Source organism: Pteropus vampyrus, unplaced genomic scaffold (genome assembly GCF_000151845.1).
Source record: "Pteropus vampyrus isolate Shadow unplaced genomic scaffold, Pvam_2.0 Scaffold563, whole genome shotgun sequence".
Lineage (NCBI taxonomy): Eukaryota > Metazoa > Chordata > Mammalia > Chiroptera > Pteropodidae > Pteropus > Pteropus vampyrus.
The window spans coordinates 1-26865 of NW_011889344.1; the positions used below are offsets into that span (position 1 = coordinate 1).

Genomic DNA, 26865 nt, shown 5'->3' on the forward strand with positions numbered 1-26865 from the left:
CCCACCCTGTCGTCAGGGTAATGGGCCACAGTGGACACAAACTCAGCTGTGGGAAGGGCCAGGAAAGGGGAGGAGACTTGTGTGGACCATGCCCTCTAGGGCCCATGCATGAGCTCCCTGGCTCCACTCCAAAGCCGCACTGTTCCATAAGTCCAAAATCTCTTGAAATTTCCCTAGATTTTAATTATAAGGGCAAGAAGCAAAAGAGGGTGACAGGGCAAGGTTGGTGAGGGCAGTGTAGCCCCAGAGTCTTCCGTGGTCAGCATCGACCCTCGAGAACTGGGGCAGTAGGACCAGCCGTCCCTGCGTCAGCCCTGCGCTGGCGTCTGGTGCCCTGAGCTCACCGCTCTTCTCTGGGACGGGCCTGCCTCTCCGCATCTGTACTGGCTCCTTTGGACCCTCTTCTGAGGCCTGGTGCCTGTGCCTGCAGGTGCCTGCCACCAGCCCAGCTGCTGCAGGGCCTGGAGGGTAGAAAGCACTCACCTTCCAGTGACCACATGGGGCCCGATTGCCCTGCAGGGAGCTGGGGTTCCACCCTGCACCTTGACACCCCAAGGGGGTTGTTCCTCATCCTAACCAGCCCCTCCTCACCCCTCAAAACAAGGAGAAGGGGGCGCCAGAAGCCAGAACTGGGGAAGGGTTGCCTGGCGTGAAGCAGACTCCAGAAGCTTCATCACAAACTTGCTTCATGAGAAGTCTTTATTGGGAGCTCAAGACGATGTTGGTGGTGGGAATTAGGCCTGGAGAGTGCCATGGTGGAGCCTCCCACATGGACCTCCCGCCAGGCGTGACAGCTGCTCCTGCTCCTCGTGCACGGCAGGGCCCTAGGCCTGCTGCATGTCACTCCCATGTAGGACTGGGCTATTTACAAGGAAGACCAGCCATCCCAGCAGGCTGCAGGGCTGTTTGTCTTGACCCTGCGCTCTGGGGGCGTTTGGGCTGTGAGTCTCTCCTGGAGGACAGCTTGGAGGCAGGAGGCTGGCCTTGAGCTCCTGAGGGGCTGGGAGGGTAGCTGCAGCTGGGTCAGGACCTGTGGCCTCCCTGCCCTCAGGGCACGTGCCCAGTGCTCGGGCTCCTGCAGATACTTTAAAATAGATAGCAACTAGGTTCCAAAAAGTTAATGAAATTACGATAAGCTACTAAAGAAAAAAATATAAGAATTACTTTTAAAAAGTTTAAAATACAAAACGACTAGAAGCCAGATAGAAGCTTCGAATTAAAAGTAAATCAAGAGTAACTAAAGGGAAATTCTAGAAACATTTCAAATGAATTTTAAGAGTTTAAGCAATAAAAATAATAGACTACGAAAAAAGTTTACAATTTATAGGAAAGATGGTACAACTTGGTGAAAATAGCTAAATGAAATTAGGCGATGCGATGACAGCGAAGAATGAAGATTTTAAAAGCACTTTAGAGCTGGAGGTTCCTCGAGGTTCCACAGCTTTTGAGGGGCTGCAGCTCAAAGCAGGCGTCGGTCCGAGTTCCCAAGCCTGTGACGTGCACCCATGTTCACCTGCTGGGGTGCCGGGGAGACACATCGACAGCGCTGAGCTGTCTTCCTCTGCTTATTGCAGGTGTTCGACGTGCAGAGGAAAGTCACCTACAGGAACCTGGGCACCTGGTACGCTGAGCTCCGGGAGTTCAGGCCAGAGATCCCGTGCATCGTGGTGGCCAACAAAATCGACGGTGGGCTGTCTCTGCATCTGGGTGTCCACAGTCCCCTGGGGACCCACCACTGCCGCACGCTTCCCGCTGTTTCTCTGGGGCAACAAACCTTCAGTGACCCACCATCCTTCCCCAGAAATCGCCCCTGGTTGCATGCCATCACTCCCTTCCCAGCGAAGAGGCCAGTGAGCCAGGCTGCCCCCTTCCTGCACACAGACGCCTTGCAAATGGAGTCTGTCTGGGACGCACTCCCTGATTGTCCCGCCTATCCCACTTTCTGGAATGAGGGCCCCCATTGACCCACTGTGCAAAACTCTCTCCCTTGCCCTTGATGGACAGGCCAGTAGTCTACCTTCTTTCTACAGCGGACAGAAAGATGACCCAAAAAAGCTTCAATTTTACCAAGAAGTTCTCCCTACCCCTGTACTTTGTCTCGGCTGCTGACGGGACCAATGTCGTGAAGGTGATGGTGGACTATAGGGTCTAGTGCGGCTAGGGAAGGCCAGGCAGAGAGGTGACCGGGGGAGCTACATGAGAAGGGCTGGCGGAGAGGGCGGGCATGGCGGGGGCCGTGGGTGGGCCTTGGTGACAGGACGGGGCCATTGTAAGTACCGACAGTGCGTGTGGCAGTGTGATGGGAGCGAGGTGAATCAAGGGGTGGCCTTGCTGATTTTGGGGGTGAGGTGTCGTGCGGACTTGGGGTGGGGCCAGCGGGGCAGAGGCAGGCGGAGTCCCAGGTGCTGGGATTCAGGCCACGCACCCTTCCCACCCTGCCCTCCCGCAGCTCTTCAATGATGCCATTCGATTAGCTGTGTCTTACAAACAGAACTCCCGGGACTTCATGGATGAGGTTCTGCAAGAGCTCGAGGTAGGTCAGGCCGCGTGTCACTAGGGTAGGGGGAATGGCCGCTCTTCAGGGGGTGCGGACAGCCCAATGTCGTGGCTCTGGCCAGCCTTGGGCTTGCTGCCCCAGCCGTGTCACAGCCGCAGCTGGTCCAGCGCAGCGCCAGGCCTCACGGTAGCCTTGTCCACAGAACTTTGATCTGGAGCAGAAGGAGGAGGACGTGCCCGACCCGGAGCAGCATGGCAGTACCGAGAGTCCATCTTCCTGAGTCGGAGGGGAAGGCCTCTCCAGGGCCGGCTTGTCGGGTCGGGGGGCTCCAGAACCCCCTCCCTCTATGGCCCTTCAGCACTGAGCCAAGAGCCTCCAGGCCACCACCCCACTCTACCTCCTGTCAACCCACCTGTCCTGTGCGCTTCTCCCACCTGGATGGCCCATGATACCTGGCCCGCACACAGCCGTCCCCACCCCTGTCCCCACGCAGGAACAGGCTCAGCCCCAGCGAGCACCCTGACACATGTAGGAGGTCAGCACGGGACCCCGAAGCCAGACTGGGGTCAGCGTCCATCCTCTGGGTGGGACAGCGGGGAAGCCGGGAGCATGCTGGTGTGTCCCTTAGATAAAGGGGTGCAGGTGGGTTCTTCGTCTCCGAGAGCTGTCCTCGGGGCCTTTCTGTTGCATCCCACCCAGGGCACAGCTTCCAGCCCGGACTCCCCATTCCCAGCCCTGGGGACTCGCGAGGCCACCGCCTTTTCTCTTTAGTCTCCCAGCTAACTTTTTAAGAAACAGTTTTGAGTAGGTTCCCAGGGGCTCTTCCAGGTACTTCCAGGGTGTTGGTGAGCAGTGAGGCCAAGGTCACAAGCATAGGCCATTAAAATCCAGAGAAAGCAGGCGACGGGTCTGCCACACTGAGTGACGTCACTGTTGGTGACACCCCACAGGCATCCCACAGCCCTGTGGGCTACCGGAAGCGGGCTGAGAGAGGCCCAGTGCGCAAGGCTGCCTCGTGCTGCTCTGTGTGCTCGGAGGCTCAGTGTGGGCACCGCCCGCGGGCAGTGAGGCCGCAGAGCCACCGTCCTGCGTTCCTCCCCAGTCCTTGTGTTTGTGATCATTTCTATCGTTTTTATTTATTTCTTGTTTTCTTTTTTACGGTAAAGGTTGAATTATATAAACTGAGTATGTGTGCATGATTTGTGGGTCTGGATTTCACGAAGGAGCTTGAGAGCCATCGACCGCGTCACTGAGGGGAGACCGCCACAGTGCCGCGCGAGGTCGCCCTAGTTAATTCACTGAAACGGAGAGTGTTAAAGAATGAGTATTTGGGAGTCAAGAACAAACTTTTCTCCACTTTAAATTAATAACACTTCAACTTCCAGTTTGTGAGATTTGACCTGACAACGGATTTTCTAGAATGTGCTTGCTCCTCTGCTGAGGTGGGCTTTTAGAAACAGCAACAAAAACAAAAACCCCTTTACATACTGAAAGTGGCCGATCAGTACTTTTCAGTGGAGTGGCTTTATGGAGCGGCAGTGGGAATACTACAAAATTTGTGTCACTGTCACTGTTACGTAACCGTTTTGCAGCAGGTTCCCTGGAAGCAGAGGCTGAGAAGGCAAATCCTACTCAGCTTCCGGGCAGTTCCACAGGGCAGGCAGGACGCTGGGCAGCTGCAGCTAGCTTGGGTCTGCCTCCTCCCCGCCCAGGGGAGCTGGGGGACAAGCTGCCCTCAGGCTTGGTCCCATTGTGAGACCAGAGGGCTTTTTGCCCAGTCGAGCCCAGTGTGCGAGCAGGAGGTAAAGGGGCCCCTGGCCTCAGGGCACACGGCTCCTGTTTCAGCAGGGGCAGCCCCCTGGGGGAGGGTCCACTGGGAGCCTCACCCGCCAACACCCAGTGCCACCAGCATCCTAGCCACCCACCCTCAGGCAGCCCTACCTGCTTCTTAAGTTCTTCCTGATTCACACAAGGAATCCAAAAATTCATTGAGGTGAAATCTACAAAACTAGCCATTTTAAACAATAGAGTGCCATTCAGTCGTTACACTGTTGAGCAGCTGTTACCTCTAGACCTAAAACATTTCCATCCCGTGAAAGTAAAACCCTTGACTTACTAAGCAGTTTCTACCTTCAGCCTTTGGCAGACCAGTTTACATTCCGTCTCTGGATTTATGTTTTCTGGACATTTCATATAAGTGGAATAATACAATACGTGACCTATGTCTGTCTGCTTTCGCCTAGCATGTTTTCAAGTTTCGTCCATGTATCTCTGCTTCATTCCTTTTCATGGCTTTACAACTATCTGTCCATTAAACGTGGATGGATATTTGGCCCGTTTCTCCCTTTCAGCTGCTGGGACAGTGCTGCCGTGAACACACTGTGCCTGTGCTCACCGCACGTTGTCAGTTCTCAGGCATCTTGGTCTGCTCAGGCTGCTGTAACAAAATGCCATCAACTGGGTGGCCTACAACAGGTACTTATTTCTTTCAGTTCTGGGGGCGGGGAACTCCCAAAGTCAAGGTGCTAGCAAGGGAGATTTATTTCTGAAGCCTCTTCTCTTGGCTTGTAGCAACTTCCATCTCAGTGTGTGCTGTCACAACCTCTCCTTTGTGTTCAAGCAGAGAGAGAGATGCAAGAGAGAGGGCGAGAGAGAGAGAGGTGGGGGAGAGGGAGAGAGAGGGAGAGAGATGAGGTGAGGGTGGGAGAGGGAGAGGGAGAGAGATGAGAGACAAGGGCAGGAGAGGGAAGGAGGGAGGGAGAGAGAGATGGGGGGAGAGAGCGCACTCTTAAAAGACCACAGGCCCCACGTCCTTAGGACCTCATTTAATGCTAATTACCTCCGAAAGACCATCTCCAAATACAGTCGCATTGAGGATAAAGGCCACAGCATATGAATTGGGGAAGGGGACATACTTTAGTCTCCAGCACGGTATACACAGGAGAATTGCAGGATCATGTGCTAATGACATGTTTAAACTTTGAAGGGACCACCAATTTGTTTTCCATAGTGAAACCACCACTTAATACTCTTACACACAACGTGGGTTCCGGTTTCCCCAGGTCCTTGTTAGCACTTGTTATTTTTCCATCCTAAAAGACTAGTGTAGCCATTCTCGTGGCTATGAATTGTGTCTTGTGGTTTCGATTGCATGTCCCTGAGGGCTGCTTGTGTTGAGCATCCCTTTGTGTGCTTGTTGGCCATGTGTCTATTTTATCTGGAGAAATATCTGTTCAAATACTCTGCCTATTTTTAAATTGGGTTCTCTTTTTGTTGTTCTAAGAGTTTTTAAAATATATTCTAGATATTAAATTTTTATCATGTTTATGGTCTATAAATATTTTCTACCATGCTATAAATATCTCTGGTGCAGAAGTACTTAATTTTGATGAAGTCTGCTTTTCCTTTCATTGCTCATGCTCTCGGTATCACATCTAAAAATCCAAGGCTGTGAAGATTTCCCTTCTAAGAGTTTTATGGTCTTTAACTCTTATAATTCTGTCATTGATCCAGTTTGAGTTCATTTTTGTGTACGATGTAAGGTAGGGGCCCAACTTCACACCTTCGCATGTGGACATTCGGTTTTCCCAGCACTATTTGTTGAGGAGGCTATTATTTTCTCTTTTAATGGTTTTGCAACTCTTGTGAAAAGTCGATTGGTCATAATTGTGTGCGTTTATTTCTGGACCCACAGTTCTATTGCATTGGTCTAGATGTCTGTCTCATCCCAATACCACACTGTTTTAATCAATGTAGCTCTGTAGTACAGTTTGGAAATCGATGAGAAGTGTGAATGCTTTAACTTTGTTCTTTTTAAAAGTTGTTTTGACATCTTAACAATATTAACTCTTTCAACTCATGAATACTGAGTGTTTTTCCATAAATTTAGGTCTTCACTTTCTTTCATCACTATTTGTCGTGTTCATGTACAAATCTTTCACTTCCTGATTAAATTTATTTCTAGAGATTCTTTGGATGCTATTTCCTTTTTTGACTGGCCATTGCTGGTTATAGAAACATAGCTGGTTTTCGTGTGTTGATCTTGTACCCTGAAATTTTCTGAATTGTTTTATTAACTCTAGTCGTTTTTTTGTGGATACTTTCGGTTTTGCCATAAGTAGAATCATATCATGTGCCTATTGAAAACATTTTCCCATTTTTTTTCTCATTTGGAGACATTTTATTTCCTTTTCTTGCCTGATTTCTCTGAGTAGAATTCCCAGTACTATTTGAATTAAAGTGGCAAGCAGGCATCCTTGTCTTACTTCTTATCTTAGGGGGAAAGTTTTCAGTTTTTCACCATTGAATATGATGTTATTTATGGGTTTTTCATATGGCCTTTATCATGTCGTAGACATTTTCTTCCAGTCAACATCAGTCCATCGACGTGTGATGTATTACGTTAATTGATTTTTGTATATTGGACCAGCCTTGCATTCCTGTGATAAGTCGTGCTTGTTCATGGTGTATAATCCTTTTAATATGCTGTTGAACGTGCTAGTGTTTTGTGAGAGGGCTTTTGCGTTTATGTTCGTAAAGGATATTTGTTGGTGATTTTCTTTGCTTCTGATGTAACTTTGATATCAAAGTAACGCTGCCCTCGCAGAATGAGGGAGTTTGTGAAGGGCGGGTGGCTAACTCTTTAAATGTCTGGTAGAATTCACCAGTGACGCTGTCTGGTCCTGGGTCTTTCTTTCTCAGAAGGCCTTTCTTTAAAAACAAAGAAACAAACAAACAAACTGATTTTACTTCTTTGCTTTTTATAGATGTGTTCAAACTTTTAACCATTTTTTCTTTCTATTTCTTCTTGAATCAGTTTTGGTAATCTGTTTTTCTAGGAATTTGAGTGAGGGGCATATGGAAACTCTGTACTACTTTGCAACTTTTCTGTAAATCTGAAATTATTCTGAAATAAAAAGTTAGTTAAAAAAAGAAATCAATGCAACTCACCAGATTAACAAAATAAAACAGATAAACTATATGATCATCTCAACAGATGCAGGAAAGGATTCTGACAAAATCCAACACTCATTCTTGATAGTTAAAAAAAAGAAAGAAAGAAAGAAAGAAAGAAAAAAGAAAAACCTCTTAGCAAAGTGGGTATATAAGGGAACATACTCAACCTATTAAAGGGTATCCATGAAAAACACTGTCACAGATAATCTCACTGTCAGCATCACACTCCATGGTGACAGCTGAATTATATATACTCTCTTGGGCCAGGAACTGGACGAGAGCATCCATTCTCGGCACTGGCATCAGCATTGTAACGCAGGTTCAGACCAGAACAAAACGGCAGGAAAAAGAACTAAAGGCATCCAGACTGGGAAAGAAGAAATAAAACAGTCTTTATTCACAGATGACTTGCCTGTCTATGCAGAAACCCAACAGATTCTACAGAAAGACCACTAGAATTAATAAGTGAATTCAGCAAGGTTTCAGGATGATAATTAATGCACGAAAAAAATTATTTTTCTATATACTAGCAAGGAACAATTGAAAATTAAAATACCATATACAATAGTATCAAATTATAAAATGGGAATAATTCTGACAAAATATGTGAAAGACCTCACACTCACAACATAAAGCATTGCTGAGAGAAATTAAAGAAATCCTAAATAAAGTTTATGGGAGAGATATATTGTGTTCATGGTTTAGAGGACTCGACATTGTTAAGAGGCCAAGTCCCCTCGAGTTGATTTATATAACCATACTAAAAACTCCAGCAGGGTTTATTTTCATAAATCAACAAGCTGATTCTAAAATTCACACACAGGTGCTAGGAATCTAGAATGGCCAAAACAGCCTTGAAAAAGAAAAACAGTTGGAAGATTTCAAGACTTACTATAAAGCTATGTGTAGTAAGACAGTCTGGTATCAGCGTCAAGATAAACAAGTGCATCAAAGGAACAAAGCAGAGCTCAAAATTAGAACCATATGTATACGAACAACTGGTTTTCTTCAGAGGCACGAAGGCAGTTCAGGGGAGAAAAGAGAGTCTTTTCAACATGGTGCTGGAAAAATTGGATATCCACGTACAAAAAATGAACTTCCATCCATAGCTCATACCACATACAACAATTAACTCAAAATGGATCATAGGCATAAATGTTAAAACTCTAAAATTTATAGCAGAAAAATCTTTGCATCCTTGAGTTAGGCAAAAATTTCTTAAAATTTAACACCAAAAGCATCGTCTATTAAAGAGTTTGAAAAATTGATTAATATTTCATCAAAATTTAAAACATATTCTTCAAAAGACTGTATTTAGAGGATTAAAGGACAAGCCTCTGATTATGAGAAAATATTTACAAAGCACACATCTGATAAAGGACTTATGTTGAACTTATAAAAAGTACTGTCAAAACGCTATAAAAAGCCAACAGCCAAAAACTTAGAGACAACTGATACCAGACATTCAAAGAATGAACACCTATCCTTCTCAAACTATTCCAAAAAATTGAAGAGGAGGGGAGGCCCCCAAGCTCATTTTACAAGGCCAGAATTACCCTGATCTCGAAACCAAAGAAAGACATTACAAAAAAAAGGAAATTACAGGCCGATATCCCTGATGAACATAGATGTGAAAATTCTCAACAAAATATTAGCAAACCGAATTCAACAACACATTGAAAAGATCACACACCGCAATCTAGTGGGATTTATTTCAGGAATTCAAGGATGGTTCAATATCCACAAATCAATCACCACGATGGAAGATTTTTTGGGAAGCCAGTGTTCAGATCACATGTCCTGATGAAGAGACTCTGAAATGTGTAGGACATTTGCCGGCCTGTGATGGTTCTTTGAGCCGTGATTACTGGATGCCAGCTCCCAGAAGAGAGGGCCTCTGCAGGACACATGGCAGGTCTGAGAGAACCGTTCACAGGGAAGCTTGAAAGGCCACCTGGGAATGTGCACATGCATCTATGTGCAGTTGGCTTTTCAAGGATTTGGTTTTAAGCCTCCAATTCCACTACCAGGACAAAGCCTCTGGTGCAGACATCGCTACCATCACACACCCGAACCTGCAGAGGGCGACCAGAGCTGGGACTTTCTCTGAGCCGAGCAGAAAAAGAAACGCATGGGCAGTGCTAGCCACAGATACCAATGCAACTGGCTGGTGGGGATAGCTTCAGGAGGACAGTCACTGGAAAGTTTCCCAGGGGAAGTGGTGGCTGCTTTACCTCAGGGTAGATTGAATTGCTAGAAGAATAATAAACCAAGAAATGCTGATGTGAAGGATGCTGACATGTTGCCACCACAGCCTCTTTCCAAAGCGTGAAGCCAACTGTACCTACAGAAGGATTTCATTCTGAAGAAACGTCCCCGGCTTTTAAATGGATTGGGAGCAGGATAGAAGGGCCCCCTGGGAACAGGGAAGACATCCTTTTTGCATTTAAAGAGCCCACTGGTTTCCCGTTTAGATAAAGATGGGGTGAGTGCAATGGTTCCTGCTGAGACGGGATCTTACCTGGAAACTGAGCAGAACACTGCCACAGCCGCTGCTTGAGGCTCATGGAAAACATGGCTAGCATATTTCAGACACTTTAGATTCCTGTGTTATCCAACTACCGTCACAAGTATATTCGAAAGCCTTCACAATTTTGATTCTCAAAAGAATATCCAGAATTTTGTGGGACAGTTACTATATTGCATATGTGGGACATTACCGCTGGATATGACGGCAGCCAGCCTAGTAAGTAATGAATGTTGCCTATGAGTAGAAATCGACAAATGATTACATTTACTTTTCAAAATGGCTGGGTTTCTATTCTCACAATGAACAGAACAGAAGCAAAGACAGAGTTACGCAGAGACGTGGACGCCACCTGACCGGGCCGACAGCGCCTCACTGGAAGAAGTAAAGGGACTCATTGCAGTTCTGATTCAGTCACCTTGAGCCAAGCGTACGTGGGATGGCCTGGCGTTCTGTCGTGTGGCTTTGCGCTGAAACGTGGGAGAGAAGCAGCAAGAAAGCTATGCGCTGGCCTGCTGCTGCCATCCCCTCAGTTTCATCTGGCGAGCGGCCACAGCGCAGCGCTGCGTGTGGGGGGCACGCCTGCCGTCTCCCCAGGGCGGGCACCCCAGCCGCAGCGCGGCCTCGGCTGCGATGCCAGCCGTTTCAGTGCCCGCCAACACGGGTCTTAGGAGAGAGGAAAAAGCACCTTCTACTGGCTAATCCAGTCCCCGCTGCGGGTCTGCCTCAGGGCCCCGGGGGAGCTCAGGAGAGGAAGCAGAAATACCCGAGTGACATACAGCTTGTAAAAGAGGACCTCTGAGCAGCTGTGCCCAAAGCTAAGGGCACTCTGCGCTAGAGAGGACAAAGAAGCCACTGACATAGTCCAAGAAGTCTTGGGCTTTTAGTAAAGTGCTCAGAGTAAGAAATGATTTGCCAAACTCTTTCCCATCTCCAGGGAGGACGGCATAGCAGGGAATACAGATCTTTAAAAAGGCAGCATGGAAAGTTTGAGATTTAAGAACTTCTTGGGCAGGAATTGTCGTGAAGTCTTCTATTTGAAATCTTTTTTATTTTTAAGGAAATAATTTTTTTTATATTAAGGGATATACTAAATGGCTTTTGAAGGTTCTTTTTGACACTAGTTTTTAAAAACTCAGGTTGGAACAAAGTCGATGTCGGAAAGTGCACTGAAAGTGACGTTTTTTAATTGCGCTCCACATCTTGAAAACTTTGCTTGCAAAATAGTTTTCTATGTTGGAGCAGCAAATATACGGCCGCAGGGAGCCAAGACCAGCTTGCGTCTCGTTTTTCATTTAAGCAGCTTAAGTGATGCTTGAACACGATTTCGTTCATCTTGAAGAAAGCATAACACGATAGGGCATCTGAGGGTTTGTTTTAAACACATTGTTATTTGGAGAGGTTCTGAGAGATGGGGTACTCGAGTACCTTCACAGAAGACATAGACCTCTGGCGAAGCAGCTCGCTTCTGGCATCGTTGCAACGGGGGTATTAGCTGGAGTCTGATGAAGAAATTGATCTGTAGACTGCTATCGGTATTTCTTTCGGAAATTTTCCATTGATGCGTGTGATACTTGAAAAAAACAATTTCCACTTGAATAAAGTTCATCGTATGCCTTTTTCTTTCTACCTCCCTCTTTCCTTAGGTGCTACTGTAAAAAGTTATTGCCTGTATTACCTCGCTGACAGAAACCCGTAACCATATTCATTCAGAATGCTTTGAACTTATTCCTAAACTGCATTTGTTTCTGGGGAAAACTCCACAAATGAAATATCACCACACAGCTGCTGCTCTGGCTAGAACTAAGGACTGGCCAGGTGCTGGTGAGGACCTGGAGGGACTGGAACGTTACACGCTGCCGCTGGGGATGGAGAATGTCACAAACACTAAAAAAAAAATTGTTTTGAAAGTTTTTGAAAAATGCTAAACTCATGCCTACTATGCGATACAACCATTTCACACGCAGATCGGAAAGCACGTGCCGGCAGAGACTGGTATGAGAATGCGTATCGCTGCCTTGCTTGTCACAGCCTAACTGGAAACAAGCAAACACCCATGAGCAGGTGAAAGGAAAAGCAAACCGTGGCCGTGGCCGTGGCCACGGCCGTGTAGTGCGACGCTCGCAACGCGAAGGCTCACACTGCAGAGGCCACAGCCACATGGGCGACGCTGCCGAGCGGACGGGGCCGAGCACGAGCACGCACTGCTGGGACGGGCCCCTTCGTCCCCTTGTCCCGTGAGGGGGTGTGGCCGAGCTTGCGCAGGGCTGGAGGGGCAGGGGCTGGGGCTGACGCAGGGCCACGAGGAAGCTTTGGAGGTGACAGGCATGCTCCCACACTCATCGCGGCGGGGCTCCATGGGCGAGTTTGTCAGACTTAACACCTGCTGTACCACCCAGCCTCCCCGCTCCCGAGCGCTCACCCAGAAAGGGAGGCACGTGTCCGCAGAGGCTCATCTGTGGGGACCAGAAGTAGGTCGCTGACAATTCTTTACCAAGAATATAGTTTCTGTGGAAAACCCCAATAAGGTAACCTGTTTCTCGAGCTTCCTACACACTAAAGATGAACTGCCTCCATTTTTTTCACTTCCATTTAAAAATTGCAAAAATTACATTCATTGGCATGTTCTTTGCAAATACAAGATTCTAGATATTGACCACGTTCACAATTAGAAGTCCCTGCTCTCTGTCATTACTGTCCCTCTGTCATTCCTGATGTGGCCAGTTGTCTGGTGTCAGAGTTTCACCACGTGCACTTTGAGCTACTGTCGTCATTTTCTGTTATTCCAATAAGATTCACTACGAATTCTAGTTTTAAAACTACTGCTGACTCGCCTACCCATCGCACAGGAAAGCAGTGAGCCTCTCCTCAGGCGCCGAGTCCCCCTTTTCCCATCTGTCCCCTGGCCCCACATGCGGGAGGAGCCGCCCCGGGACCGTCCTTGGCACGTGAAGGCAGATCAGAGACTCTCGCTTCACTCGTGACCACCGCATACGTGACTCTCAAAATGAACATTAGCACCAACGCGCGGGCCCTCCTGTGTGGCCCAAGCATTTCAGGAGTCATGAGTGGACAGACAGCGTGTGCCCAAGTCCCCTTGCAGGTCACCATCTCGCCACCAGATGGCTGCAAACAATGGCATCTGTGAGCGACTGCAGTGTGCAGGCTCTGCCCGGAGTGCTCCACACCTGCCCCCAGGGCGTCGTCACGCCACCCCTCGGCCACCTTCCTGAGGTCCCTCACCACTCTTGGTGTCTGCTGCTGGCCCTCTCTATTGGTTCTGTGTGACATATCTGTACCCTTATATGGATTTTTCTCCTCACACAGCCGGCCTCTGTCTCTTGCAGTTAAGTAGTGCCATTAAATGCCACTCAGGACATCCAAAACAGGCCCCCATCACTACTTCTGGAAGGCTTTGACAAATAATGTTTTCTCTTATTTGCTTGAATCCAAGAATAGGGTTTAACCACAGGTAAGCATCGAGCTTGAACTGACAGCATTGTATCTGCCACCAGAGCCACAAGCAACATTGTGTTTCAAGGTAGAAGTTCATTGTTTGGCTGTCCTGTCGCCTGTTACCTTTGTGTTCTGGGGCACCCAGCCTTCTGCATGTCCTCTCATGGGTCTGCCTCTCCCACCCGGAGAGGGTGCCACAGGAGACCTGTGGCTGCTTCCAGGGCTTTTCCCCCCAACTCCCCGCCCCCAAACGAGGTGCAGACATAGTGAATGCAGAACAAAGACCATGCCAGCCAACATCCCCAAGTCACCTCGTTCCGGTTTTAAAAATCAAGATTTTAAAAAATGCAATTGGCGTTAATGTACAAGCGACCCCTGCTGGGGGGCGAGGGAGGGAGGCAGACGAGATGCAGGTTTGGACTGAGTCGGGAGGGCGGATGATAAGAATTCAGAAAGCACTTCTGTGTAAAGATATATTAATTTCATCTTTTTTTTCCCCCCCATGGGAGTGAAGGAGGGTTCACGGGGTCTGTTGACAGTGGGGTCAGATCAGGAGGAGGTCAGTTCTGGGGTGTCTGTGGACTCCCATAATTGCCTCTAATGTTAATGAAGGTCTTCCCCTTTAAGATCTCCATGAGCTGCTCTAGTCGCTTGGCGAAAGAGAGAGCGTGGGGGCGGCCACTGAACGGCGGGCGTCCGGGTGCGTGCGCGAGCGGGTGCGAGGGCGTGAACGGGGACGGCGGGGACGGCGGCGACGGCGGCGACGGGGTCAGCGCGGGAGGCCGGGGGCGCGGCCTGGAGGCGGGTGCGTGGATGGGTGGCCGTGGGAGAGGGCGGAAGTACCAGGGCGGGCGGACGGTGGGGCGCACGGTCGTCGGCGGCTTCGGCAGGGCTGCGGGGACGGGCGGGTGCGACGGGCCCAGCTGGATCGGTTTCAAGGCGCTGTAGCCGATCTTGGAAGCGATCCAGTTCAGATAGGGCCACGTGGATGTGTAGATGCCGGGGCGCTTCGCTCGGGCACAGCCTACCCCCCAGCTGGTGACTCCCACGACCACGTAGGCGTTCTCCACGTTGTCTTTGCACATGAGAGGCCCGCCACTGTCCCCCTGCCCAGGGCGACACGGGAGTCACTCTCTGTGAGCCACCAGCCCTGCCCACTATCCGCAGTCACGTGGCTTCCTGCTGCCACACACTCCGGTGGCTGAGAGGTCTGCGGTGGCCCAGCAGTGGGTTGGGTGTGAGGGGCGCGGCTGGTCAGGGTCTTCCGGGCAGAGGGGAGGGGAGCGGACGCGCGCGCGCAGGAGCTCGCGGGGCGCGGGGCGAGGGCCTGTGCTCCGTCTTCGGGGGCAGTGTTTGGGCGATGCGATCTGTGTGTCCAGGCGGGGGAGAAAGCACTAAATGTGGTGCTTGGTTCTTTGTAGGGGCAGCTGAGGAGTATCACCTCCCAGCCTCGTTGTGACTTTCGATACAGGAAAAGGGCCACTGGAGGGCGGCCCGGAGACGGGGCGGTGGTGCGCGCGGGGCCGCGCTCCGGGCATTTACCTGGCAGGTGTCGATCTTGCCCTCCGGGTAGCCCGCGCACAAGTTGGTGGAGAAGATGCGCCCGTTGTACCACTGAGACGAGTTGCACAGGTCGAGGTCCAGGAGGTTCACGCGCGCCTCCTGCAGCACAGGCGTCGGCTGGACATCTGCGGCCGGAGGACTCGGTGGTCAGGGATCACGGGAAGACGTGTTTCGAGAAGACCCTGCCTCTCCCCTCCACTGGCCGGCCCCCTTTGTCCCGTAAACTCCGCGGAAGTCGGGGGCCCTGGCTTCCCTTGCGTGCCCGGGAAGGGGAGAAACTGCACAGCTGGGGCGGCGCCCAGCAGGGGCATGGAGGCTGAGGTGCGCCGGTGGTGTGGGGGGCACAGGGACGGTGGTGGGGAGCGGGCAGCTACTGCCCAGGGGATGTGGCCTTAACGGCGGATGCTGCCTGCCGAGGTGAGTGGCAGTACAGGGTGGCGGCCTCGCAGCGCAGGTGCCACTGTTTCCCTTCTCCCATCCGGGTGGGGGTCCAAGGTCACAGGAGGGCGCGGCGTGGCATGGATCCTGACCCTGGTTTCCTCTCTAGACTCATGTCCGGGACACACCTCTCGGTCCTCACCACCTGGCTGTCGGCTGCCCTCCCTCAGGGCCCCTCTGCTCACTGTGGACAGAGTCCCTGGTTGTGTTGGCGAGTCCCTCCCCACGTGCCCTGAACCCCTGTTCTGAGCAGACGAGGGGAAGAGCACAGCTGTGGCAGGGCCCTCGCACATGGGCGGCTGGTCAGTGGCCAACAGCCTGACACGCTGCCATGACCGTCAAGTCAAGAGAGGCCCAGCCTGGGCTGTGGCTCCAGCAGTCAACACCACCTCTGGCTGATGCACGCAGCTGTCCCCTCTTGGTCAAGTGGTCCCATAGCAAGAGGCTTCTGACAGCAGCGGTTGCTCCGGTCCCACAGCCAACGAGCAGATGGGTCTGAACACCGCCTGAACGTGCTGTACAGGCCACATGGAAGCCAGAGGTGTGTGCCTTGTTCACGTTGCCCCTCCCTTTAGCCCCCACCTGCCCCTCCTGTCCAATCCACAGTGACAGCGCATGTGCACTGCCCTCGACACTTAGGTACGGCAAGCCTGGCTGGTCTGCCATTAAGGCTACATCTTAAACCTATGGCAGAGCCTACAGTCCTGAATGCCTGGGTCTCACTGTTCAGAGCCAGGGTTCCCGGGACAGAGAAGGGTTTGCCCAGTCCCAATCCCTTAGTTTCAAATGACAGATGCTAAGAAGCCTGCAGGAGCTCTAACTTCAGTGGAAACAGGAGGACGGCCCCAAAGCACAGGTGTCCAAGGAGAAGGCGGGAAAGGAGGGTCTTGGAGGAGCTTGGAGCCTGGAGCCTGGAGAGTTCTTTAACACTTGGCCTTGCGGTGGGGGATGTGTTTGCTAATAGGAATCGCATTAAGTTGAGAGGGTTTCCAGAACAAAGGAAGACACAGCTGGGAGCCCCTCACCCTCCTGGGCAAAAGTGGGGGTGGAGTGGGTTGTCCAGAGGGGACCCCTGACAGCAGCGTCCCAGAGCTGGCAAGAACCCGAAAAGCGGTGGATGTGGCCGGCCGGGCGGGCAGAGCACGAGCCAGGGCTGGGACGAGGCGGGCACGGGGGCTCGCGGCAGAGGCTGTGGCGGAGAGCAGCACCCCGCCGGGGAGGGGAGGTCGTGGGCCAGCGGGAGCCGGTGAGAGCAAGGGCCCCTGGGAGACACCTTCCCAGAGGGCCGGGGCGGAAGCCAAGACGTCTCTGAGAGGGGAGACGGGCACCACGGAGTCCTGGCTGCCAAAACAGGCTGTTTTAACCCTCAGATTCCCGGACGGCATGAGGGAGCCTGGATTTTCCATTTTCAAAGGACACGAGACTGAGGACAAGGTGAATCTCAGTCATGCCCTCAGATCCGTACTTGCAACTCGGGGGAATTTCTCGCTACCAGCTGTGGAAAGCCTGGTGGACTTGCCCTGCCGGCCGCAGCTGGCCGTCCACGCTGAGCGCAGCGAACCAGCCCCCACCTGCCCCGTCCAGGGCGACCTTGAGTGGGGTTAGGTGGGGGGAGGGTGTGACGGCGCTGAGGGTGGGGCTCCCGCTGGGCCTTGGGGTCTCAGGGCGGGAAGACTCCGATTCCGCTCCTCCACTCACACATGGGGAGACAGAGGCGCGGGGCAGGGCAGGGCTGGCCCGCAGCCACAGAGCCCCGGGCTCCTCTCCAGCGCCGTCTCAGGCCACGTCCCCATCTCCAGAACGGACACCTGGGCTCCTGGCCCGGGACGGACACAGCCGGCCCGTTCCAGAAATGCTGGGGTCGTGCGCCCCGCAGCCTTCCTTCGGGTGGCCGTGCCATCACCAGGCAAGGCCTTCGACAGGGGACTCCGCGTCATCCCCGAGGGCACGTCTGCCGCTCGGCGGGGCACCGGCACACTGCCTGTCACCTCGCAGTCCGCGGGAGAGACCGGCAGCCCCGCGCCCGGAAGCGCCTCCGTACTCACCGGTCTCTCTCAGGAATCCCCAGCCGATCACCCAGCACGTCTGGGGGATGCTGGGCGGGCCCGCCGAGAACTGGGGCAGGCAGCCGGGCCCCACGAAGCGCCCGCAGAGGACCGGCGGGGTGATCTTCAAGAGCGCGATGTCGTTAGTCTCCAGCCCGGGGTGGTAGCGTTCATGAATGATGATCTTCTCCACGTGTCGCTCCTGCAGAGGGGGTTTCACCGGCTTGTTGCTTCCGAACTCAATATCTCGGGCTCCGAAAATCAGCCTCCACTCGTACACCTGCCTGCGGGCAGAGGACCCCGCGTCACTCTCGCCACGCTCGGCCGGCAGAAGCCTCGGCCGCCCTCGCTCAGAGCCCGGCCCGAGCCCCCGGGGGAGCTGCGCGGCCCTGGAGAAGGTCCCCGCACGTACTTTTTCTCCCGGAAGCAGTGGGCGGCTGTCAGTAGCCACTGGGAGTTCAGCAGGGTGCCCCCGCAGGCGTGGTACCGCCGGTTGTCGTGGTAAGTGAAGAACTGGAGGCTGACCATCCAGGGCCAGGCCCTGTGCGTGGCCGTCTGCCCGCCCACGATGCGCGAGCTGCCCTCTGCGGTCTGCCTGAACTGCCGCCCGCAGAAGGCACTGCGGAGAGAAGGGGCGCGGTGCAGACCGGGAGGGGGCTGCGCGCGCTGCGGGGCCGTGCGGGGGGGAAATGGCGGTGGCGGGGCTGAGCTCCTGTGTCTGGCGGGCGTGGTCACAGGTGCGGAAAGGGGAAAGGTCGCGAGGGCCCTGGAAGGGGGGGCACTCAGACGAGGGGTGCAGGGTGCCACGGCCCAAAGCCTGCAGGACGGATCCTGGGGCCATGACCGGAGCAGCTGCAGGCGGATGCTACAGCCCCAGGTCTGGGGACGTGCGGGAGCTGCAGGTGGACCAAAGGCCTCAAGCTACAGGGGACAGCGCCTGGGCCCCCGGAGTCAGCGGCGGCGCGGCCGTCTGAAGGTAGGCAGGGACCCTGAGACTCAGGGCCCGAGGTTCGAGAGGCGGTGGGGCCACCGCATGGGGAGGGTACACGGGGTGTGTCGGGGACGAGCCCACAGCAGCCAGGGCACCGGGGGCTCTGGGGTCTGAGCTGGGGTCGGGGCCACAGGAGCTGTGAGGCCCAGGGGCTCCTAAGGGCCCAGCATGGCCTCTCTACAGCCCGGACAGAGCCCATCCAAGTGGCTCTGCTCTGCAGAAAACAGCCTCCCGCCAAGGTGTCCCGACACTTACTCACACGAGCTGTTATCTCTGGCGGCTGCGGACGCTGCCAAGACCAGCAGAGCGGCAGTTGGCAGCATCTCCACCACAGTCGTGCCCGGCGGCCCGGAAGCCCAGTGACCTCACAAAGCCCAGTGGCCTCCGGACCAATCAGCAGGGCCACCGCCCCCGCACCCCCTTGCAGCCAGCCAGTCAGGAGCCTGACTCCCAGCTCAGGCTCCCCAGGGCAGTGGGGACTCTCGTGCGGCCCCACCCTGTGTCCCAAGACCCAGTCGCTCTCCGCAGGTCCCACACCATCCGAGGCTCTAGCTATGTCGGGTGTAGGGTCTGCCCGGCCCACGAGCTGTAACCTCGTCCTCAGTCCAAGCCCTGGGTCCAGGAGCGGCTCGGTGGCTCTGACCAGAGGTGCGATGTGGGCGGTTAAGGGTGACAGGCCCGGACGCGGGTGCTGGGCGCACGCTGTCAGCTGCTCTTCAAAAGGCCGCTCTGCATGTTTGCGATTTAGGGCAGAGCCCGCCTCCCGCAGGGCCCTATGTTCCGCCTGAGTGGACCTGGCCGGGCGAGGCGTCTCCGACTCCTGAGTATCACCAAGTGGTATTTCTTCTGATTGTCAGGAGTCAGCATCTCAGCTACCAGAGTGTAACAGACACTCACCTCACATACCTGGGTGTTAAAAGCCTCACCTCCCCTGCAGGAGTGCAGGGGGTCACAGCTCTACCTGCGTGAGCGGCCGCCTCACCTGCTCCGAGTGCCAGAGCCCAGCCAGCCTGAGGGTCAAGAAGTCGCATGCACCCCATGCGTGCGTCACGAGGTCCCACCTGTCCACCTGAGTGCCAGGACGCCTCGAGTCCTCGTCCTGAGCATGGAGGGTTTTCAGACTGTCGGATAACATCAAGCCCTTTACCCGAGCGTCTTTTCTAACTGAATGTCCTACGTTCTCGTAACCTCCAGGACGTCAGTTCCCGTCCAGCCAAACACCCAGTAGGTGTTACCAGCCTTGAACCAAGGAGCAGGGAGCTGTCGTCTCTCCCTGAATGTGAGAACGTCTTTCTTCCATCTCAGGACCAAAGGCCTCGTCTCCACCACCGGAGTGTCCGTTGGTCACGGATTCTGTGCCTGAGAAGCATGAGGTCCCCTCTCAACTCTCTGAGTGCCTGATGGGTTCCCTCTCCTTCCTGAGGGTCACAAGGTCTTGCGTGCAGGGAAGTCTTTCGTGCCCTACCCGAGAGTCACACGCTTTATCTCCTCCAGCTGGTGTCGGGAATCTCATCACTGACCGTCAGCTTCCGTCTTGAGGTTCCATCTCCGTAGATGACCGAGGGCTCTCCCCTTCCTTGCTTTAGAATAAGCATCTCTCCTCTCCCTATCCAAGTGCCACAGGTCTTATCTTCCCTGCCCACCTAATTGTCGGCACATCTTACTTCCTCCGAAGGGTTGTCCAGAGACCTCGCCTCACGCGCCTGACTGTCCAGAAGCCGCCGTTTCTGTGGGCGTCCCCAGACCTCCTCTCCCTGCAGGGCAGAAGGCCCTGCCTCGCCTGCTGCTGGGCAGGACGTCTCATCTGCTTACCAGGGAGTGACGAGGCTTGCCCCCCAGTGCGTGGCGGGGTGACGTAGCGCCCTCGCTGAGTTTCCACATGCGTTATTTCCTTCTCTGCCAAGCAAGAGGGGTTATTTCACTCGAATGCAATCGGATCTCAGTATCAACTATGCGAATGTCACGAGATTTTCGTCTCTGCTACCTGCATGTCAGGAGGTCCCCCTCCTTCCTGAGTGAGTGTGAGGAGGGCTGGTCTCCATGTCAGAGAGAAGGAGGGCTGTGGGGACACTGTCTGACTCGGAGGGTCTCTCGCCCTCCACACCTGACGGTCACAGAACTCGTTCCTGCCGCACGGGTGTCTCTCGCCTGCACAAGCGTCCGAGGTCTCTTTTTCCTCCTGTTTTCCCCCCTCCCTCCTCACCCAGCCCCTTCCTCTCTCCCTTCCTTTCTTCCTTCATCTTAATGTCGGCTGGTCTCACCTCCTCTGTCAAGGTCGGGGGGCCCATTTCGCCAGCCTGAGTGTGCGCAGGTGCCGCGTGCCTGAGTGCCAGGTTGCATCTGACCCAGTAACCGAAATCGGCTTTGGAAACATAGTTCAAGAAATGGCAATAAGGGTTCAGGAAGTGATATTAAAATTTTCACTCTTAAAGAAAAGTCGATTCAGGTGTTTTTACGGGATTTGGGCATAAAATTGACATGGTATTCAGATCCATGAGAATTATTCAACAGAATCGTAAATATTTATTTTAAATGTTAATATGCACAATCTTCTGAAAATCACAATAGCAAATATTTAGACGTGACGAAAATATTCTATGTGAAACACAAAACTTCCTCATTTTTCAGACATTAGGGGTGATGCGGTAATAAAGTTAGAAGACGTGACATCTAGAGTCCGGACTGCCATCGGCTGACCCCTCGGAGCGAGGCCCACACGGATCCTGGAAGGGGCTGCGGGCCCAGCCCATGGCCCACAAGGGTTAATTCTGTCCTCAAACCTGATGGAAGCAGCAACCCTTTCTAAGAGGGACTTTGTCTGCCTTCTCATGCTGTCCCCAAAGTGTGCGGGAGGCAGGAGGAAGGTACGAGGCGGCGGGGACTCTGGGCCAAGGCTGACTGCGAGGTTGCAGTGGCCTCGGCCACAGTGGAGCTACCACAGCCTCCGCCTGCACGTGGCCCTCCCGCTGGCCCCCGCCTTGCTTCTGCTCCTGCACCCGCCCTGATCTCCGCAAGCCATCCAGCGCCCACTCCATACCTTGCCACCCTGATCCCTGAGCCCTTCTGGTTCCCACCTGTCCCTGTGTCACCTCCCCCATCCCTGCTCGGTCCCATGCCACCCCGTACTCCAGCACGGCCCAGTGTGAGGAGGGGCTACAGCCTCCGTGCCATTTCCGTGCTGGCTGGTGAGTCGCTTGGGACTCGAGGGGACAGCTCCTCTGCAGCCCGTGCCCTGGCGCTACGGCCACCGCCCTCACAAGATCCCTAGCTTCCTTCCAGTCTGGTGTGGCGGTGTCCACCCACTCACCTCACCGCTCATCCCCCTTCCACTCACTGAGGCTCCTCTGTCCTGCTGGCTGGCCACCCACCGCCACGTGCCACACAGGACCTGCCCCACCATCGGCTGGGGCAGCAGGCTGCTCACGTGACTGTCGGCTCAGGGAGAAGTAAGGCCTGACAGCAGCCAAGGGAGCAGGACCAGCGCGAGGCGGGACAGGGCTCGAGCACAGGGGCAGCAGAAATTAGAAATGGCTGGACGCAGTGGGACAGGGGCCCCGAGTAGTCGCTCCGTGAGCCGCTGGGCAGAGAAGAGCTTCCAGCGAGGCCTGCGTGCGCAGAGCTCTGCCAGGGCCCAGACAGGTGCAGGAAGCGGGCGGCGGTCACGGGGGCCGGCAGGGAGGCCGGGTCAGAGGCAGTGGTCTGAGCCGCCGGCGCACGTGGCTGCAGGCTCGCCCCAGGCTGGCCAAGCGGCAGCAGAGCCTGTGCCCCCAGCAACCCCTCAAGCAGACAACTGAGAAATCGTTTCATTTCTTATAAATTTATTACATAATATTATAATAATTATTATCAATAATAATATAAGAAACATAGATCTCTGTGGGGTGTATCACAACGTCAGGGTCAGGAGGCCTCAGGACTGGAGCAGGGGTGAAGTCCCCGGGCGGAGCTCCATACAAAAGGGGGGGTGAAGCGGGACTGACCCTGTAAAGTTAAAAACCCAAATTGAACGGAACCAAAAACCCACAGGTGAGTGTGAGACTGAGTGTGTGTGTGTGGCAGTCGGTTACAGTGACTGCGGTGTGTGGGACCTGGTCTGTTGGTGGAGGGGGGACTGAGTGTGACTCTGCCCAGGGAATGGGGCCGGTGGGCAGGGGACAGGGTGGGCGGGCACAAACCGGCATGCCAGGCCCCTGGGCTGTGAAAACTTCTGTTTTCTGTGTTTTTTTTTTTTTTTATTAAAAAAATCTAGAAATATAAACAGAAACTTGTGAGTGACGTGGATGGAGCTTAGTCCAGACTCCAAACCCTAGGTTTAAAAACGCCCCAGGGTGCCCCGCCACACAGGTCATTGCTGAGCGGAGGAGTCACAGTAAGAGGGGCTGGGATGCCCTCTGGGGTCTCTGCTTCTCCCCAGGGCTGGCGGTGGCCTGACTCTAGGGGTCTCCCTGGGCCCCCCCAAAGCCTGACGGGAGAGTGCGGCCTGCACGCCCGCGGTGCTGCCCAAGCAGCAGAGCTTCACCGGGGAGGCCCGCGCGGGCGGGGCGCGGCTCCAGGCAGACCGCAGCTCCCAGTGTGCGGCGGCCTCGGCCTTTCTTTGGAAGTGGAGACGGGTGCTGTCGCACGCTCACGCCTCGTGTGCTCCTGAAGCCCTCGCCCTGGCTCCGGCGGCCCCTGGGGACTGCTCCCCACTCAGGCGCACGCGGGGCTCTGATGCGTCCAGTCGCACGCAGTTTCACACACTCGCACATGTGCGCACACAAAAGGTGGGACAGGAGATTTTGGGGTCTGAGGCAGACGGGCGTCTCTGCTGTCGTGGCCCCACTGTGTGGGGAGGCGGCTAGACCCCTCCCAGGAGGGACCCTGTGATGGAGATGGCTGGGGGCAGTTGCCAGGGCCCTGCCCCCCCACAGGGCAAGCCTCCCAGGTCACCTGACCTTGCCAGAGCCCGGCAGGGCCAGCCGCCCGCCGCCCCTCCTCCACGCAGCACCTGAGGGTCGGTGGGGCACACGACAGCTCAGCGAGGGAAGAAGGCCGAGCCAGGGCCCCAGGGCGGGCTACTAGGACCCCAGCCAACCCCAGACCAGCTGGAGTGTCCCCCGCCCCGTGCGGGGTGGCAGTGGCAGTGAGGGGCCGGAGATGGAAGACTGGGCAGCCACAGCGGAACCAGTAGGGGGCTGGAGGGGTGGGGAAGGGAAGCTATTAAGGACAGAGATATTTGTTCTTTTTCTCGTTCCAAATATAGAGTGGATTAAAATATGCAAAACGGGGAGCTCCCTGGCCCCCAACCAAGAACCCCAATGTCTCCCCCCACCCCCCGAGTCACCAAGGTGTGTCCTGACCTCGCATGCTGGACTAGGTCCTCCCTCTGGGAGAGGAGCCACCAGGAGCTGCGCGGGAGACGGCGGGGCAGTTGCACGCCCCGCGCTCCCGCTGCAGCGCCCGGGCCGAGCCCTTCTTGGCCGTGTGCTGGGGGCTCGCCGGCCGCGGGCACGAAGCAATGTACAGGGCAAGTCTCCGAGCAAGAGCAAACGGGACGATTCATGCAACATTCCTGGCCCGGGCGCCGTCCGGGGGGCAGGCCGAGCCCGCGGCCGCGGTGGGGCCCCTTCCGGCAGGGCGGCCGCGCGAGGCTGGGGCGTCAGCTGCCGTCCAGCTGCCTGAGCGCGCGCTCGATGTTCATGCGGTGGCCCACGCGCGTCACGCCCAGCTCCACGAAGTCGTCCTTGGTGAGCGCCGGCAGGTGCGCGCCCTCGATCTCGTGGTCCTCGAAGCGGTCGCGGTGCTCGCCCAAGTGGATGCTCTCCAGCCAGTCGCCCACGTCGAACTTGCTCCAGAGCTGCAGCGGCTTTTGCTGGAAGGGCCGGCGCGGGCCGGGGGCGCCGGGGCTGGGGCCGGGGGCGGGCGAGGGCAGTGGCGACGGCGAGGGCGAGCGGCTGCGCGCGCTCACGCTACGCACCACGAAGCGCACCTCCTTCGGCTCGTGCGGGATGGAGAGGCTGGACGACTTGAGGATGGTGGGAGGCGTGAGGCCGAAGGGCCGCCCCGCGCCCCCCGCGCCCGCCCCCAGCCCCTCCACCCGCTCCAGCGACGCGGGCTTCACTGGGCTCGGGGCGCGCCGCGCCACGGGGTAGCGGCCGCCGGGCCGCACCGGGTAGGAGGCCCCGCCGCCCGGGCCCCCAGGGCTGCGCTGCGCTGAGATGGAGCTCAGCTCACCGAGGCTGCTGAAGAGCCTGCGGAGGGAGAGGGGGTCAAGGCCAGGTGAGGGGCGCCAGGCGCGGTGGGGGTGGTCCGCGGCGGGGGGCGGGGGCAGCGCCCCGAGGACACTCTCTAGGGCGGGCTGGCGGGGTAGCCTTAGGGCTAGAGGAAGAAAAAGGGTGGGACCCTGTGGTTACTGCCCCCATTCTGTTTGGCCCCCAGGTCAGAACCAGCACCCAGTGATGGGGTGCGGGGGGACGGGGTAGACAGACTGGAATAATGAGGACGGTAAAACCGCAGCCCCCTCCACTCCAGGGGGCCTCCAAGGCCAGCCCACTGGGGGAAAAACAGCCTCTCAGCTGCAAAGGGCTGACTACCCATCCCTGACAGCCGGGACCACGCCCTGGGGGGCAGGGCTCTGGCACAACCCGCAGCACCCCACACATAGCTCTGCTCTCATGAGGGGACCCAGGGGAACCTGGGCTGGCTTCAGGGATGGCCGAGTCCTGATAAAGGCTGGCAGCAGCACGAAGCTAAATGAGCTCATGACGTCAGAGACAGACACTAGGCAGAGTTCACGCCCACATGGAGCATCGGCACGTGCAGGACAGGTATGAGGCAGCAATACACCCATGACACTGGCCTCCCTGCATAGGACAGCACACAGCAGCAGCCAAGAGCGCCCACACGCGTCACAGACATGCAGCAGCAGTGGCAGGAGTGGCAGGGGCCTGCTCGTGACAGGGACTCGGCAGCACACGTGTGCAGACATGCACACGCACGCACACACACACACCAATACACAGATGGTGCCTCACTTCCCAGCAGCGGATGATAGGACCCCAGACCTCCAGCCCCTTGACAGCTTGGCCATGGCAGGAGGCGACTCCTCCAGAGAACGCCCAGTCTCCTAGCCCCCGTCCCCTACTGCAGTCGGTGGGCGGGGGGCGGGGCTCCGGAGGCCGAGCAGAGGGCCCAGTGGCCGGCATGGCGCCTGGACAGCGAGAGGCATGGGATGCGCATGCTCACTTACACAGCCGGCGCTCAGGACCACCGCGCAGCTAGACAGAGCAGCCACATGCAGATGGGCGGGAGAGAGCGATGAGAGAGAGAGTTAGCGGCCCGGGGCAGGCAGCCGGCGCACGCCCGCGGTCCCCGCCACGGCAAGGGCAGCCAGGCGCAGGGGCCCCAGCCGGACACCCAGCGAGCGGGGCTCGGATGTGACGGCCGGGGGCCCACCCGGAACAGCTGCGAGTGCCAGCCGGGCCGGGGCACACCGGGTGGACTCCTGGTCTGCCCGTGGCCCGCTCGCCGGCGTGTGAGCTGCGAGCCACAGCGGTGCCCGACACAGGCTCTGCGGGGACGCTGCGGATGTCTAGTGTCCCCTCTCTGCAGCTGCCGCCCCGCCTCCCTCTCCCTGCCCCACCTCTGTGCTACCATGATGGGTACCCCCACACTGCACAGGCTGCCCTCGGCGCCCCCCTCCCCTGAAGCAGGTCTGTCTCCCCATCTCCCACCTGTGCGAGGGCGCCTCCCCCTGGACACCCCTGTCCCTCCCACGTGACCTGTTCCCCTTGCCATCCAGTGGCCTCTCCTCAGCCTTGTCCCTGCTGTCACCTCCCAATTTCTCAGACCCAGAGTGGAGCCTTTTGAAGAGGCCAGACCACGCCCCGCCCCAGTGGGCAGCAGCTCTAAGGACACTGGGCACGGGCCCAGGGAACAGACACCAACCAGGAGAGTCCCTGCTCTACATAGCTGGTCTCCATGGTACCGTGGGCCGCTGTGCAGGGGCAGGGGAGATGACCGAGGGGCTGTTCCAAGGGGTGCTGGGTGCCCAGGGGTGGTGGATGCTAGGAAGGGGGACAGGGCGATGCGGAGGGTACAGTGCCCATGGGACTGGGCCGGAGCCTCGCGCAGCGCCCCAGCCTGGGGCCTGCATCACGATGGGGTCCTGCCGGGACTGAGTTTCAGTGGCGTCCCAGTGCAACCTCAGATGTGACAGAAGCATCCTGGTGAGGTGGCGGGACCACTGCCGAGCCGTGAAGGCAGAGGTAGCAGGTGTGTGCAGGGTAAGCGGCTCGGCCTGAGCCTGGCAGGCTGAGTGGGAGGCACTGAGGGGCCCTGGTCCGCTGGGCTGGGGATGGGGGGCACCTCACAGCTCTAAACATGCTGCACAGAGCATGCTGGAGACAGGACA

General features: G+C 55.8%; 3 protein-coding genes across 6 annotated transcripts in view; 1 reads left to right on the forward strand and 2 right to left on the reverse strand.

The window, feature by feature from the left end:
• The first annotated feature begins 1377 nt into the window (after positions 1–1377).
• LOC105308287 (RAB, member of RAS oncogene family like 2B) lies at positions 1378–3682 on the forward strand. Its single transcript, XM_023525457.1, has 5 exons — positions 1378–1474; positions 1552–1686; positions 2031–2128; positions 2450–2533; positions 2700–3682. The coding sequence occupies exons 1-5, from the start codon at positions 1378–1380 to the stop codon at positions 2775–2777; spliced, it is 492 nt and encodes a 163-aa protein (XP_023381225.1). The 3' UTR covers positions 2778–3682.
• A 10216-nt stretch (positions 3683–13898) lies between these two features.
• Positions 13899–20735, reverse strand: ACR (acrosin). 4 transcript variants are annotated; one of them, XM_011384177.2, is made up of 5 exons: positions 18729–20735; positions 17895–18101; positions 17483–17766; positions 14979–15124; positions 13899–14542 (listed from the first exon to the last, which is right to left on the reverse strand). In XM_011384177.2, the coding sequence occupies exons 1-5, from the start codon at positions 18794–18796 to the stop codon at positions 13997–13999; spliced, it is 1251 nt and encodes a 416-aa protein (XP_011382479.1). In that variant the 5' UTR covers positions 18797–20735; the 3' UTR covers positions 13899–13996. The 4 variants fall into 4 exon arrangements, with proteins under 4 accessions (XP_011382479.1, XP_023381210.1, XP_023381212.1 ...); XM_023525442.1 differs by having other exon boundaries at positions 17895–18248; XM_023525444.1 differs by having other exon boundaries at positions 18733–18803.
• A 1918-nt stretch (positions 20736–22653) lies between these two features.
• SHANK3 (SH3 and multiple ankyrin repeat domains 3) overlaps positions 22654–26865 on the reverse strand; it is a 48403-nt gene continuing 44191 nt past the window's right edge. The window contains 1 exon segment of the mRNA XM_023525429.1: positions 22654–24703. Coding sequence (XP_023381197.1) covers positions 24112–24703 — 592 coding nt within the window. The 3' untranslated portion in view covers positions 22654–24111.